The sequence below is a fragment of the Esox lucius genome, chromosome 3 (genome assembly GCF_011004845.1).
Source record: "Esox lucius isolate fEsoLuc1 chromosome 3, fEsoLuc1.pri, whole genome shotgun sequence".
Classification (NCBI taxonomy): domain Eukaryota; kingdom Metazoa; phylum Chordata; class Actinopteri; order Esociformes; family Esocidae; genus Esox; species Esox lucius.
In genome coordinates this window covers 9839923-9854332 of record NC_047571.1, presented here as the reverse complement: position 1 = coordinate 9854332, position 14410 = coordinate 9839923, and the positions used below count along the sequence as shown (strand labels likewise).

The window sequence follows — 14410 nt, the reverse complement described above, 5'->3', positions numbered from 1 at the left end:
AACACACTTGGATGAGATTACACACTTGGTTTATTATGCAGGTTTTAAAAGACTGAGAGCAAATAAGTTGTCAGTCTATTCAGTCCACCATCAAAGATGCGAAAATACAAATCATTTCCAAACCTGATCTGAAAGTTGAACTGTAATTTAACACGGAATTCCCTCAAGCTTTGTGTTCACGACTCCTTACCAAATAAATCAATTATCAGAATAAAGTATCGATTAAATATTTATTGAGTTATATATTTTAAACAGACTCAAAGTAACTGCTTAGTTTTTTCCCCACGGATTTCTATGAAATATAGTCTTCTTATTAATTACAATTGGTTTCCTACCAAAACAAAAACACTTATATTAATAAAGCGTTAATAAAATTGCCTGCACGATTCAACCAAGTATGTTAAGTGCTCTGGAATTTTTTGGAATTATGTGGACATACCCCAACAACATCGTAGTGTAGGACCCATACCGGTCATTTAAAAAGATTCATGCAAGTAGACCAATAAAATGTAGAAGTAACATTGTTTGTTCATCTTTTGGTCAATTCATCCTTCTCTGTAGGATGACATCTTCTGTGATGAAATAGCAAGCTTTTTTCTTTTTTTAAACAGTCTGATATTTTTTTCAACAGTTTTCTTCATCCAATTCATGCTTGGGCCACAATTATAGGATGACATTGTTTATGAGTAAACAGAATATCCACTTTTAAAAGTGAGATTCGTACTACACAGTTACTTTAAGGCCTATACCACCCACTCAGGGACTGAGTCCATACTATGATACTTTTTTCATCTGAGATGTTCCACTACGTCTTGTTTATCTGAAACCTGTCTTCAAAATAATAAATAACTTCTTATATGTAAGCGAGGTGTTAGATATGAAGACTCAGTGGAGGCATGTATAGCACTGACCGACCGCTTGAAGGGATATTGAACCCAGTTAGGTTTGTTCATCATTACATTTGGAGACCACATAAGAATCAATGTTGTGAGTCTGGAGCATCTTACACACGTTGTACGATTGATTGCATCACGCCTCCCCTCTAGGCTCTCCAAAAGGCTGGAGAACACAACTATATTGACAACCAGTTGCACTTGTTTCTCTCTTAAAAAAAGAATGAATTACGAGATTTCCAGGAGGCATTGGAATGTATCTTGTTTTTGTTTCATTGGCTATTAAAATTGAATAACAATATTGTTAATGGACACGCATGTATATATATGCAAGACGCGTCGGTCACAATTTGAGCCACTTAAACCAAATAACTGTATATCTTGCATCGACCAATGGAGCAGAATTTGGATATTATCCTGTATACACCCTTTAGGCTTTCTTGCAGTAAGCCTGTGGAATCATTATTGTGCGGGTCAATGGTTACACTCAGCGCTCATTAAACTAAACAGTCTAAAGTGTCCAAGCACTGAACAGGAGGAGCTCCAGTAAGAAGCTATTGATCAAAAGCTATGTCCCCTTCTCCTTTGCAGTACAACATCATTTGAGCACAACTTTATTTCAGGTTCATGATATTATGACAGTGTCGAGTGCAAGGGAGAGGGAGACTTTAGTATCCGTGATTCATCCTCAGGCACATGAAATGCACTTCTATAGGTTGTGCTGTTGTTTTTTCACTAAGTAGAATGTCGAGTAGCTAGCTACATAGTAAGAAAGAGGTTCATTGCATTTGTTTCTTGAGTAGTCCATTTGCTTGGTGGCATGCAGAAAAAACATGTAAAATCCTTAGCAAACAAAAAGAACAATGTACAAATACAAAAAAAACATTCTCTTATGCGCAAACAAATTTTACATGAATGCCTACTGAAGACGAAACATTTTGGCGTTGGTATGCAATCGCAGATACATAGAGACATTTCTATACAAACAGTAGAATCCGAGTGACTAGAAAATGAAGGTGGATACCCACTATATGTTGGTTTCTATGGAAACACTTTCACAACATCTCATATCTACGAAGTGAGTTAGTACTCATGCCAAAACAAAAACAATTGGAACATGCAAAAAAAAAAAGGAATCCTTTAAAATCTAAAGACTGACAGATTTAAATGAAACAGCAAATGCCAACATTCATTAGCTAACAATCTTTGCACCAGCTTTCTACACCAAGCCTGTGGCCCAAAATGGCACTGTGTTCCTTATAAAAGCACGCTACTTTTCACCAGAGCCCTGTATACCATCATCAAAAGTAGTGTGCCACGCAGGGAATAGGGTTGCCATTTGGGACGCGGGCCTAAATGCCATCTCTATCCCACAGAGGCTGCAAGAGCCTTCGCGTACTCGCTTGTGGGAGGTGCCACACAGCCTTCAGGCACCTGGCTGTACATCCACAGGTTCGATGAGTCACTTTAACACAGTCAGAAGGGACATGGACACCTAACACTCCTTAAATGGAAATGCGACAGCTCGATTATACGTTTCACATGAAAGACAGACAGGGACGAGTTGGCCAGCAGTCTGGGGCAGTAGTTCCTATCCAGAGGCATTGATGTAGAGTTGACTCTGCAGGATGTAGTCAATGACCGGCTGGTTCAGGTAGTCCACCACGTGTCCGTCCCCGTGCTGCAGGGCCAGTCTGAGGGAAGGGAACAGCCACTGAATTGGAATACACAGAATGTTCTCTCTGGATGGCTTAGTAGAACTTCAAGGGTCGGCTTAATCTGTCTGGGAAATCTCCCAGTAATGTTTAGGAAATGTTTTTGTTATACCAAAAAGCCATTGAACAGTGACCAAACATACATAACGTATTTTTGAGAAGGTGAAATAAATATGTGCAGAGTGAAATAGAGACATAGTCGAACGGCTGCATTCTTCTTGGTGCCACTCTTTTTTGAACAGGCCTAATCCAAGCCCAAAGGTCAATCAATTATGATTTACAGTGATGCTAACCTGCTCTTGGTTGAACTGACGATGGACATTGGGTGGTTGACGTCGTCTTTAACTACGATGATGTTATCCTGGAAAAGAAAATGTAGTGCACATTTCACAAGTGTTTTAAAATGAAAATAATTTTGTATAATACAGAGCTGATTTAATATTAAAACATGAACATAACATAATAATAATATTACCTTGTACTTGCGCAGCACAGAAGAATGGTTCATTATTCTCTCTGTATCAACTCCATCCCGAGGCACAACGACAATCCCAAAGTCTCCCACAATCACCTCCATCTGCAAACCATTTGTAAGACATTTTGCAGTATTGCCTTACTGAAAAGGGTCCAGTGTAATGGTAAAGGTGAGGTGTCCCAGATGAAACATCTATGCTATGGTATCAAATCATTTGCATCCACACCTCTGGTTCAATTAAAATGTAATCTTTATTCCAAACCATTTGTTCCCCTCTTTGTGTCTTTAGGTTGGGATATGTCATCTTTGAACATTAGCACGAAACTTTAGACAAATGTGTTAGCAAAGTATTCAGTAGACTAGACAAAACTAAAATAGTTATAATTTTCTGTGCGAAGGATAGTTCACAATGGCTTACATCACTGTCTTTCCATAGGCCCGGAATACAAAACGACTCTAGGAGATCACTGCCACACAAGAGCAAGATGCGCAACTCTGGAACATAGACAGAAAGCAAGAACTGAGTCACCCATTAAAAACTGAGTTAATGGGTGGAACTTTCCTGTTCAATGACACAATAATGAACAAAGTAATGATACATTGTTGTTTGCCCTAGCTAGACAAAAGCTTTAATATTTCGACAAAACTTACAATGCACCACATTAATACATTGATCCAAAGGAGACAAATAAGAGAGCGATTAGCTTACCAATTTCCTCATAGCGCATTGCAGTACCAAGGTTGGCATTTTCATCTTTTCAGATAAAAGAAAATGTTATTTTATTGATAGTAAACTTACACTTTACAATGGTAAGTTTTTCAGGAACTTGCTTGTGTAGCCTATTACTTACCCACAAATGTGAACCGGTCAATGTGGGGGCGAACACAACAAATCTTGCCCAAGCTCTCACTCATCTTCCCCCACAGCTTAGCTGTTGAGGCATAAGTATGGAAACATCAGACATTGTAGTTGTAGATTTAGAAACTACAGTTTGAAGAGCAAATGAAGACAGGTATTGGCAAAGGACAACCACTTCTTTTTAAATAAAAAATGTACAACTTTGTTTTCCAAAACAGTTGGGACGCTGCTTAAAAGCAAATGCAGTTTTTCTTGGAAAAATACATGCCTGTTTTGAATTTGATGCCAGCAAAAAAAGTTGGGACATGTTTATAACCGTGTTGCATCACCTCTTCTTTTAATAATACTCTGTAAGTGTTTGGGAAATGAGGAGCCCGGCAGCCATGTTTTCAATAGGTGACAGGTGTGGACTACAGACAGGCCAGTTTAGCACCCGGACTCTTTTACTATGGAGCCATGCTGCTGTAATACGTGCAGAATATGGTTTGGCATTGTCTTGCTGAAATACACCCCTATACCATCACGGATGCTGACTTTTGAACTGTGCGGTGATAACAAGCAGGGTGGTCCCTCTCCTCTTTAGTCCGGGGGACACATGATTCCCAAAAATAATTTCCCATTTTGATTCATCAGACCACAGGACAGTATTCCACCTCGCAGGACCACAGGACAGAGTCCATCTTAATTGAGCTCGTGGCCCAGAGAAGGCAGCAGCTGGTCTGGATGTTGTATAGATATGGTTTCTTCTTTGCATGGTAGAGTTTTAACTTGCATTTGTAGATGCAGCATTGTACTGTGTTCACATACAATGGTTTCCGTAAGTGTTCCTAAGCCTATGCAGTAATGCCACTATAGAATCGGGTCTGTTTGCAATGCAGGGCTGCCTGAAGGTCTGAAGACCATGGACATTCAATATTGGGTTTTGCCCTTGATTTCTCTCGATTTTCTGAATCTTTTATTGATATTATGTAGTGTAGATGATAAGATTCCCAAACTCTTGGCAATTTTACGTTGAGAAACATTATTCTTAAATTGTTGCACTGTTTGCCTGCGCAGTCTTTCACAAATTGGTGAACCCTTCCCCATCTTTACTTCTGAAAGACTCATCCTCACTGGGATGTTCTTTTAATATCCAATCATGTCACTAACCTGTTGCCAATAAACCTAATAAGCCCAGCTTTTTTGAAATGTGTTGCTGGCATCAAACTCAAAGTGGGCATATATTTTCCAAGAAACAATAATATTTCTCAGTTTCAACATTTGACATGTTGTCTTTGTACTATTTTCTATTAAATATATGGTTTAAATGATTTGCACATCATTGCATTCTGTTTTTCTTTACATTATAAACAATGTCCCAACTCATTTGGAAACAGGGTTGTTTCAGGTTCTAGGCAGACATCCATTCTCAACCTAATGTGGACGGCATAAATGGGACCTGGAAGATAGTTCTGAGTAATGGAGACGATCACTCACTGGCCGTGGGCTTGTTGTTATTCGTGTTGTGGTTCTGATAGATGGTGTTCTGGGTGTCATTCCGTGGCTGGCCGATCACTGGAGTGCTGGATGGTGTGTTCACGTTGGACAGAATACATCCGGTGACTCTCTGCGGAAAGGAAAAGACCATAAATGAAAGCTTCACTCTTAGAAAATGCCCTTTAATCCAGTTTAGGCCAGCGGCACAAATAGATTGTTCGGATTGAGGGGTTGCCTCTGTGACACACAGATGTAGTGGTTTTATACAGTGTTCCGAGACTGTGTTGTTGCCATGGAAACAATGTAGACTGTAAAAGAACAGGCCGTTTCAGAAAACAGCTCTAATTCCTCTCCATCTTTAAAAATACTTCCTCCAAGCATGTCATTTAGCCAGTGGGCAGTGAATTAATTCATCATTTATGACTCCATTCGACACACAGTTGGTAATTCTGCCGCATTCAATGTAGGCTACTTTTACTTTTATCAGCAATGAGCATAGCCAGTTCAGACAGGAAATCCGAGTGGTCATTGGTCAGCGACATATCAGCTGACAAATGGGATTGTTCCTATCACAATAGCAGATTTCATACTGACTATATAATTGTCGGGTTACTCACTCACTCTGATGTGCGCTGGGAACCCACCCACCACCCCAGCCTCCACCTGTTACCCACCCACCACCCCTGCCTCCACCTGTTACCCACTCACCACCCCAGCCTCCACCTGTTACCCACCCACCACCCCTGCCTCCACCTGTTACCCACCCACCACCCCTGCCTCCACCTGTTACCCACTCACCACCCCTGCCTCCACCTGTTACCCACCCACCACCCCTGCCTCCACCTGTTACCCACCCACCACCCCTGCCTCCACCTGTTACCCACCCACCACCCCTGCCTCCACCTGTTACCCACCCACCACCCCAGCCTCCACCTGTTACCCACCCACCACCCCTGCCTCCACCTGTTACCCACCCCCCACCCCTGCCTCCACCTGTTACCCACTCACCACCCCAGCCTCTACCTGTTACCCACCCACCACCCCTGCCTCCACCTGTTACCCACTCACCACCCCAGCCTCCACCTGTTACCCACCAACCACCCCTCCCTCCACCTGTTACCCACCCACCACCCCTGCCTCCACCTGTTACCCACTCACCACCCCAGCCTCCATCTGTTATCCACTCACCACCCCTGCCTCCACCTGTTACCAACCCACCACCCCTGCCTCCACCTGTTACCAACCCACCACACCAGCCTCCACCTGTTACCCACCCACCACCCCAGCCTCCACCTGTTACCCACCCACCACCCCAGCCTCCACCTGTTACCCATCCACCACCCCAGCCTCCACCTGTTATCCACTCACCACCCCAGCCTCCACCTGTTACCCACCCACCACCCCTGCCTCCACCTGTTACCCACTCACCACCCCAGCCTGCATCTGTTACCCACCCACCACCCCTGCCTCCACCTGTTACCCACTCACAACCCCTGCCTCCACATGTTACCGACCCACCACCCCCGCCTCCACCTGTTACCCACCCACCACCCCTGCCTCCCCTGCCACACACCACTGCTGCCTCCACCACCTGTTTGGTTCTGTGTTTCCTTTTCATGGGGGGATCGGTACTGTGTACCTTTCTCATTGTCTATGGGGATTGCTATTGATGATATTATGGTGTTGATATCGTTATTCGTAGTATCGTGTACATGATCATGTGATGGCAGTAAGTTACCACAGAGGAGCAGAACGTAACCCCAAGACCTGTAAACAATTATTGTTGTGCATGTTCTAATAAATTGTTAAACTAAAATGTGGTATTTTCTGTCTGAACTACACTTCTTTTATCAAGTTGCTCTTGATATGTTCCATGAATTATAAAATGTACAGCTCATGAGGTAGTACATGTTTTTTGAAATGCCCGGATTGTGGCATTTCCCAGTGCAAAATTAAATGACTGTAAGTGGCTTTGGATAAAATGATGCTAATCCTTGATTACTATTCCCTGAGTTGGCCCGGCTCACCTTCATGAGGTCACGGTGATGCTCCAGCACGCTGCATGTCGTCTGCCATGTGTCCTGGTAGCACTCCCAGGGATCCACTCTGCAGGAAAATTACTCATGATAAAAGAACTCCTGACTATTAATCCGTTCATGTACTGATTTAGGATCAAGTTCCCTCCCACACATTAATCATAATCGCAAAGGCAAAACTGATCCGGGATCAGCACTGGTACTCTTGCTTGAATACAGGCCCTGATCTACATCCTTCTGATCAGCAGGGTAATAAAACTAATGATAACTGACATCTCCTAAATACCTCACACTCCGTGGCTGATAATGGCACTGCATGAAACACATCCTGTCTCAGTGGACCAGTCGAGGAAGGGATTTTGTCCTGTTGACTGAATAACACCTCTGTCTCCTCTGACTTACTGCCATTCAAGATTCACTCAGACGGACTGCCAAACTGAACCCAGTAAGGCTCTGGTCAAAATTAGTGCACAGGGAGTAGGGTACTATTTGGGTGGCAACCTTGTCGTACTCAACTGATATCCAGTGACTCACCTGATCCAGTCAGAGGACTGGACTGCCAGTTGACACATGGTGAGACGATGTCTGCTGGGGACCAGACCCTGTGGACAAAGACACGGGGGATCAATACTCATTCAGCTGGCTGCCATTGTGTTAAGTACGCATTCCGTGGGCAGTGTATTCCCATGTAGGGCACTAGGAAGTGGATACGGTTTGGGACACATTGTGTTCATTCTCTCTACAGTTTTTCTCTGCAAGGAAAATGACAGGTTTGAAATGTTTTATTTGCAAATAATAGAGATATATGTAGAATATTTCTTGTGACTACTTTTCGTAGCTGAGGCCAATTATTTGTGGAACCAGGATGTAATAACATCCTCATTCAATCCATGTATTTTCCGTGCGAGGGACACAACAATTTGAAAAATGCACTGAAGATTTCTGATCTGAGAGATACAGCTCTTCTCTTACATTTATTATTCATGTTTTCTGTTTCTTATAGAGAAAGAAACGGGGACAAGCTTTTCATTAATTCTAGAAACGTCTCAGGAGAATAGATGACGATTGTTGTTTATGACCTGCCCAGGGACTATGGCTGTAAATAAGATGGCTGGCTAAAACATGCACTTTTACAGAGAATTCTGATTACTATGCAATGTCCTTGCAGAAATTAAAGTAATAAAGAATTAAAATTGGCTTACATTAACTGAATGAAGCAACACTCAGCAGTCACAACACAAAGCAGTCACTCATTTGCAAAAATTACCATCAGTTAGTAATATTGATAGATTACTGCTGTAAACTGTAATGACAACTGGCTACGATGAGTTACATACAAACATTATGTAAACACAGTTCTTACCGGTTTTCCATAAGAGTCATGTACAGGTGAAATAATCCCCCCAATGACAATGAACTTCCCTGTTTTGTGAAGGTATTCTCTGGCTTTTTCTGTAAAGACAAAAGAACGCGATTGTAAAATAATTGTAGCGAACGAAGGGAGCAAGAAGCGAACCCAGGTCTCTGGCGGGAAAGATAAACATCATACAAATGACACCCCTCATAGGAAAAACTCACTTGGGGAAAAATTTCATGTAGCTCATGGTGAAGGTCGCCAAACTGGCCCCTCCATTTTGGGAAGGAATTCCCCAATGTTTTGACTGACCACACCACTTTCCTCACCTTGAGCTGAGTTCTGATGGCCTTAAAGCCACCATCCCACTAAAACATAGTAGCGAACATGAGATGGAGATGAAGAGCTAACAGGGGTCTCCAGCATGAGAGGCAGACTCCCATTGCTGGTGGTTTTGCCTTGGGAACCAAATTGACCTCAGCTGGAACTAAATATTTTCATCACTATTTAATGTGCTATCTGGATTTTATTTTTTATTGTTATACTGACATTAAATGTACAAATTACATTCTTAACTTTTTCATTGCCAATACTTCCATATTGCTGATATTCTTGATGAAGAATGTTGACAAGCGCACAATCTGCTACATACATGCAGCTCTTGAAATACCACAATCTTTATCTTGAAATACTACGATTCAAGGATTACTAATGCAAAAGTTTAAATATTCCTTGTATTAGTTCTATAAAAAGTAATTATTTAATCTAAATTCCTGTTGAACATATTTTTTTACTCAGTTGTGATCAATCTAAAACCTTCAGTATGCACAATAGTACCATTTTCACCAGTCATGTTTGCCGTAATGAACGTTTGGTCACTACATTTTTGCTCGTAAAAATGTTTTATAGCTGTTGTCAATATTGAATTACTACATTGTTTGTCAAAGGGTACTGTTGTGAAATAATCTGGTGTGTTGCTGAATGTGAAATGCTTAGCAAATGCATATATAGCACATGTATCTATATACTGTATATACACTCTATATATATATACTGTAGTATAAGCAGTCCATAGAAAAGCAGTTATTGATTCAGCAAGTATTAATGTAGTCCATCTGTTATTGTTGAGTTACTTCCTGCATCTAACAGAGAGATGTATTTGTGTCCTTTTCAAATCACCCTGTCTATTGGAACCTACTCTGTGTCATCATCTTAAAGGGGTGTAATGTACAGTGCCAATGTTAAATGACCAGAGCCACTGCGGATGTCATATACGTCAATATGATTACAAAATGAATTATTCATTAAGGACAAGAGGTCATGAAGTTAGGAACTGGGGAAAGCTACTGTGCGCTTTGAGTGTTAATAAGAAAGAAAGAAAATGGTCTGGGGTTGCACTGCAAATCAGATAATCTAAATGGGCTGCTTCTCAAACAACCCTCTAATCCTAATGTAGCGCTCAACCAAAAGGCTCAGGTCAAAAGCATGCACTATTTTTAGACTGGAGAGGCCACACCAGGATCATTACATTTAATGTTTATAATATACAATAAAAACAAGATTTCAATTAGAACAATAACTTTTAAAACGTACAAGTGCATAGGAGAGTTTAAAAGTGAAAACGATTGCCTTTTCAGACCCCAGACATTGTTAATTGGAGACATTGGGTGAGATGATAAAGATTGCCAAGATTCAAGATTGTGTAGAAAATCTAGAATCTTGTCAACAATTCATGGAGAAGGATGGAAAAGAATTCAACTAAATCGCTGCCATCCATTACATTCTTAACAGAATCACCATCCTTCTCAGCAATGGCCGTCGATGGATGGAAACAAACTCAACTATGGAAATGTGTGATCTGACAACAGTTAATGTTACCTACTTTCATTTCAGCAGCTAGCCCATGCTATACATGCATTTGCTTCCCTTTTGGTTTTATATAATTCTTTTTGAGTCAGAAGGACTCACCAGGGGTTTCCAATGCTTCATATAAGCAGCAAGAGTACTTTCATATAACAGCTACTCCAGGGCATGCATAGAGGGGGGTTTGAAAAATAGGTCAGGAAAACATGGTTTTTTTTCACTTTTCCCTGATATTCCAGGTTTTCACCAGACGCAGCATAGTGACTTCACTCACTCTAATGGAGTATATAACAGGGTAACACTTTATTTTGTGCATCATAAAGGTCCAACTGTAGGAGCTCTTCAGACTATGTGTAGACTTTCAGTAACATTTCAACAATTTACTAACCCTAACCTTCTAACCTTCCCCCAACCAATCCTGAACCTAACCTTAGTAAGCAGATGCTAATCAACAGTTTGGTGACTTAAATGTTCCTGTAGAGTATGTACAGCAGCACACCTGGGCTGTCATTATAAAGTTTAACCATAAAAGGTTATACCTCATGTCTTATGTTAGTCGATGACAGTCGATGTAGAGGTGTCTTCTGAAGACACATTCTGATTATTCTCATGCTGCTCACTCACCCAGGAAGTCTACCAGAATCCTTACACGCTAGAAGAAACACACTCTCCCACCTTCTACCTAGATTTAGCTCAAATGTGTCCAAGATGCCAAAAGGACTTGCTAGAGCTCGATGAGGCAAGGTCATATGCAATATACATATACAAACTCCACAAACCAGGATGGTGCTGACCACTTGCCCTGCTTTCCGTAGTACCTCTGGGATAAACCGCAAGCAGGATTTCAACCCTGTGGTTTCTCAGTAAAACAACTAATTGTGAGGCAGTGACTGTATCATGTGCCATTCAGGGCCCCAACCAATTTCCTTTTCTATAAATGATTTGTTGCAACCTAAAGATTTCATTCACTCTACGGATGATAACTATCTCTTACTATCCAAAGAAACTCTCTATTTTAGACACTGATAGCATTTTATTAAATAAGGGATTTATTCATTTTTAGCATTCCAAGATTTTGATGAGTCAGTTTAACTGTTTAAAAAAGATTAATACAATCCTGGCCAATATGGATTATTTTTTCTAATGTATCTGGCTGTAGAAATATGATCTCCCTAGCATCAGGACAAAATTAAAAACAGTTTTGTTTAGGGTTTAAAACATTCTGGTCAACCTCGAACAAATTGCAAGGCAGCAGTCACATTACATGAAAAAACGGATGAAAACAAGTATGTATGAAAAACATTTTGTCATGAGAGAATTCATATGCTTTCCAGGCATTTTGCTCTGGGAATGAAGTCTGGCTTTTGTGTTTTAGCCAATATATTATATTTTAGATTATTGCTTGACTGTACTGGAATATGATAATAGGATTTGACGTAAGATTTCTCTATCATTATGAATGACGCAGTATCTGCTATCATGCAACCATGCCCAAACACGCACATGAAGCCCTTATGTCCAGGAGCTCAAACTCCCATAAGCCTATTGCCTTTGAATCTCCAAACAGCCAAGCCTACGTTAAAATATCTTCTTCTGTCTTTTTTGAGGACTGGTCCCACTTACGCAGCATACAACCACGAAAATATAGCAGAGGCTAATAACAAACCTGTAGATTTAATTAATAGATTGGATGGAATGTCAGTTTAAACATACACGCTAATCAAAAACTAAAAACAAAATAAAGACACCCACCACTTGAAATGTCAGCGGTAACACTATTAAGTTAATTGTAAGACAAGAGGCCGTCGCCCATTTCAGCACCCACTTCGTGGAGAGCGAACAGGCAATAGGCCATCAAAAAAGGTGCATGACAAAACATAATCCGAACAACAACACGCAATTCTCGCATAATAATATAGATCTAGAGTATATAGGTTAATTACCACGTTAATTCAGACCAAATACCGCGCTCTCATTCTCTACCTAAAACATCTGGAACACAAAACATTATTTTAAAATATCAAGAATACGTACATTATACTTACCGAACATATGAATGTGCCCTTTAGTGATGGGGTTAAAACTTCCACAAGAAAGCAAAATAACGTGCGTTTTAGTGTTCTCAGTCATGTTATAATTTGATGTATCTTTTTCTGAAACTACCGATTTCTTCTTTTTTTGTTTTGCTGTTAGCGACGCAGAGAGAGGCGAGGTTCATTTGGATGCGGCAGTATCCCAGTCTCCTCGCAGGATACAGAGCGTCACTGCACTCCATCTTAAAGGCACAGTACATTTAATAAACTCTGATTTAAAAAAAATGATTTAACAATTGATAGAATAGCCATACTGTTAGGGCATACTTTTTGTGGCATGGGCTTTTATTTTGCTCACAGGTGCATAAAATCCAGCATATAGCTATGAAATCTCCACAGATCAGCATTTCTAGTACAATGGTTCGTACTGAATATCTCAATAACTTTAAACATGGCACTTTCATAAGATGCCACCTTTGTCACAAGTAAGTTTGTGAAATTTCTGCCCCAGTCAGTTGTGAAACTAGATCTGCCCCAGTCAATTGTAAGTGCTGTAGTTGTGAAGTGGAAGCATCTAGGAGCAACAACAGCCCAGCCACAAAGTTGTAGACAACGCAAACCCATTTAGCGGGCTGCAGAGGGCTAAAGTGTGCTGTTGCATCACTCACCACATAGTTCCAAACTGCTTACCGAAGCAACATCAGCACAAGAACTGTGCATTGGGAGTTTCACAAAATGGGTTTCCATGGCCGAGCAGCTGTACACATGCCGTACATCAGCATGCGCTATGCCTAGCATCGGCTGGAGTCTGGAGCAGTGGAAACATGTTCTCTGGAGTGATGAATCATGCTTCACTATCTGGCAGTGTGATGGAAGAATCTGGGTGTGGCGGATGCAAGGGGGAACACAATCTACCAGAATGCATTGTTTCTACTGTAAAGTTTGATGGAAGAGGGATTATGGTCTGGGGCTGTGTTTCAGAGTTTGGGCTAGACCCCTTAGTTCCAGTGAATGGTCATCTTATTGCTACAGAATACAAATACATTTTAGACAAATGGGTGCTTCCAAATTTGTGGCAACAGTTTGGGGAAGGAACTTATCCTTCCCAAAATCATAATTGTCTCTTAACCACCCTTGTTAATTCAACATTTGCAGTCACATTTTAACTTCAAAAACACAAATTCCTTTCTGCTCCCCTCTCTCTACACCATTGAGGAACAGTTATTTCAAAACAGATCTCACTCTATATATTCAAAATAAACACATATCATGTAAAATAATGTTATTATAAAACACATAATTTAGGTAAAATAATTTTGGGAGATCAAAGACAACATGCAGTATCTCCGTGGACCCTAAGGGAACCCTTCACCCCTGGTTGAATACTCCTGCCTAAATGTGAAGCCAAAACATTATGTCCACCTGACTAATATGTTGTTGGTCCTCTGCATGCCACTAAAACAGCCCCAACCAACCAAGGTAGGGACTCTTCAAGACCTCTGAAGGTGTCCAGTCATATCTGGCACCATGACATTAGGAGCAGATCCTTCAAGTCCTGTAAGTTGCGAGGTGGAGCAACTGTGGATTGGACTTGTTGGTCCAACACATCCCACAGATTATCCTGCTGAAAGAGGCCACTAGCATCAGGGAACACCACTGCCATGAAGGGGTGTACCTGGTCTGCAATGATGTTTAGGTAGGTGGCA

At 41.1% G+C, this 14410-nt stretch overlaps 1 protein-coding gene across 1 annotated transcript; it reads right to left on the bottom strand.

The window, feature by feature from the left end:
• Nucleotides 1–12: 12 nt before the first annotated feature.
• Nucleotides 13–12927, bottom strand: nmnat2 (nicotinamide nucleotide adenylyltransferase 2). The gene is made up of 11 exons (XM_010883279.5): nt 12717–12927; nt 8818–8906; nt 7989–8056; nt 7446–7524; nt 5419–5548; nt 3935–4015; nt 3793–3837; nt 3502–3578; nt 3084–3185; nt 2902–2969; nt 13–2587 (listed from the first exon to the last, which is right to left on the bottom strand). The coding sequence occupies exons 1-11, from the start codon at nt 12799–12801 to the stop codon at nt 2485–2487; spliced, it is 927 nt and encodes a 308-aa protein (XP_010881581.1). The 5' UTR covers nt 12802–12927; the 3' UTR covers nt 13–2484.
• Between the last annotated feature and the right edge of the window lie 1483 nt (nt 12928–14410).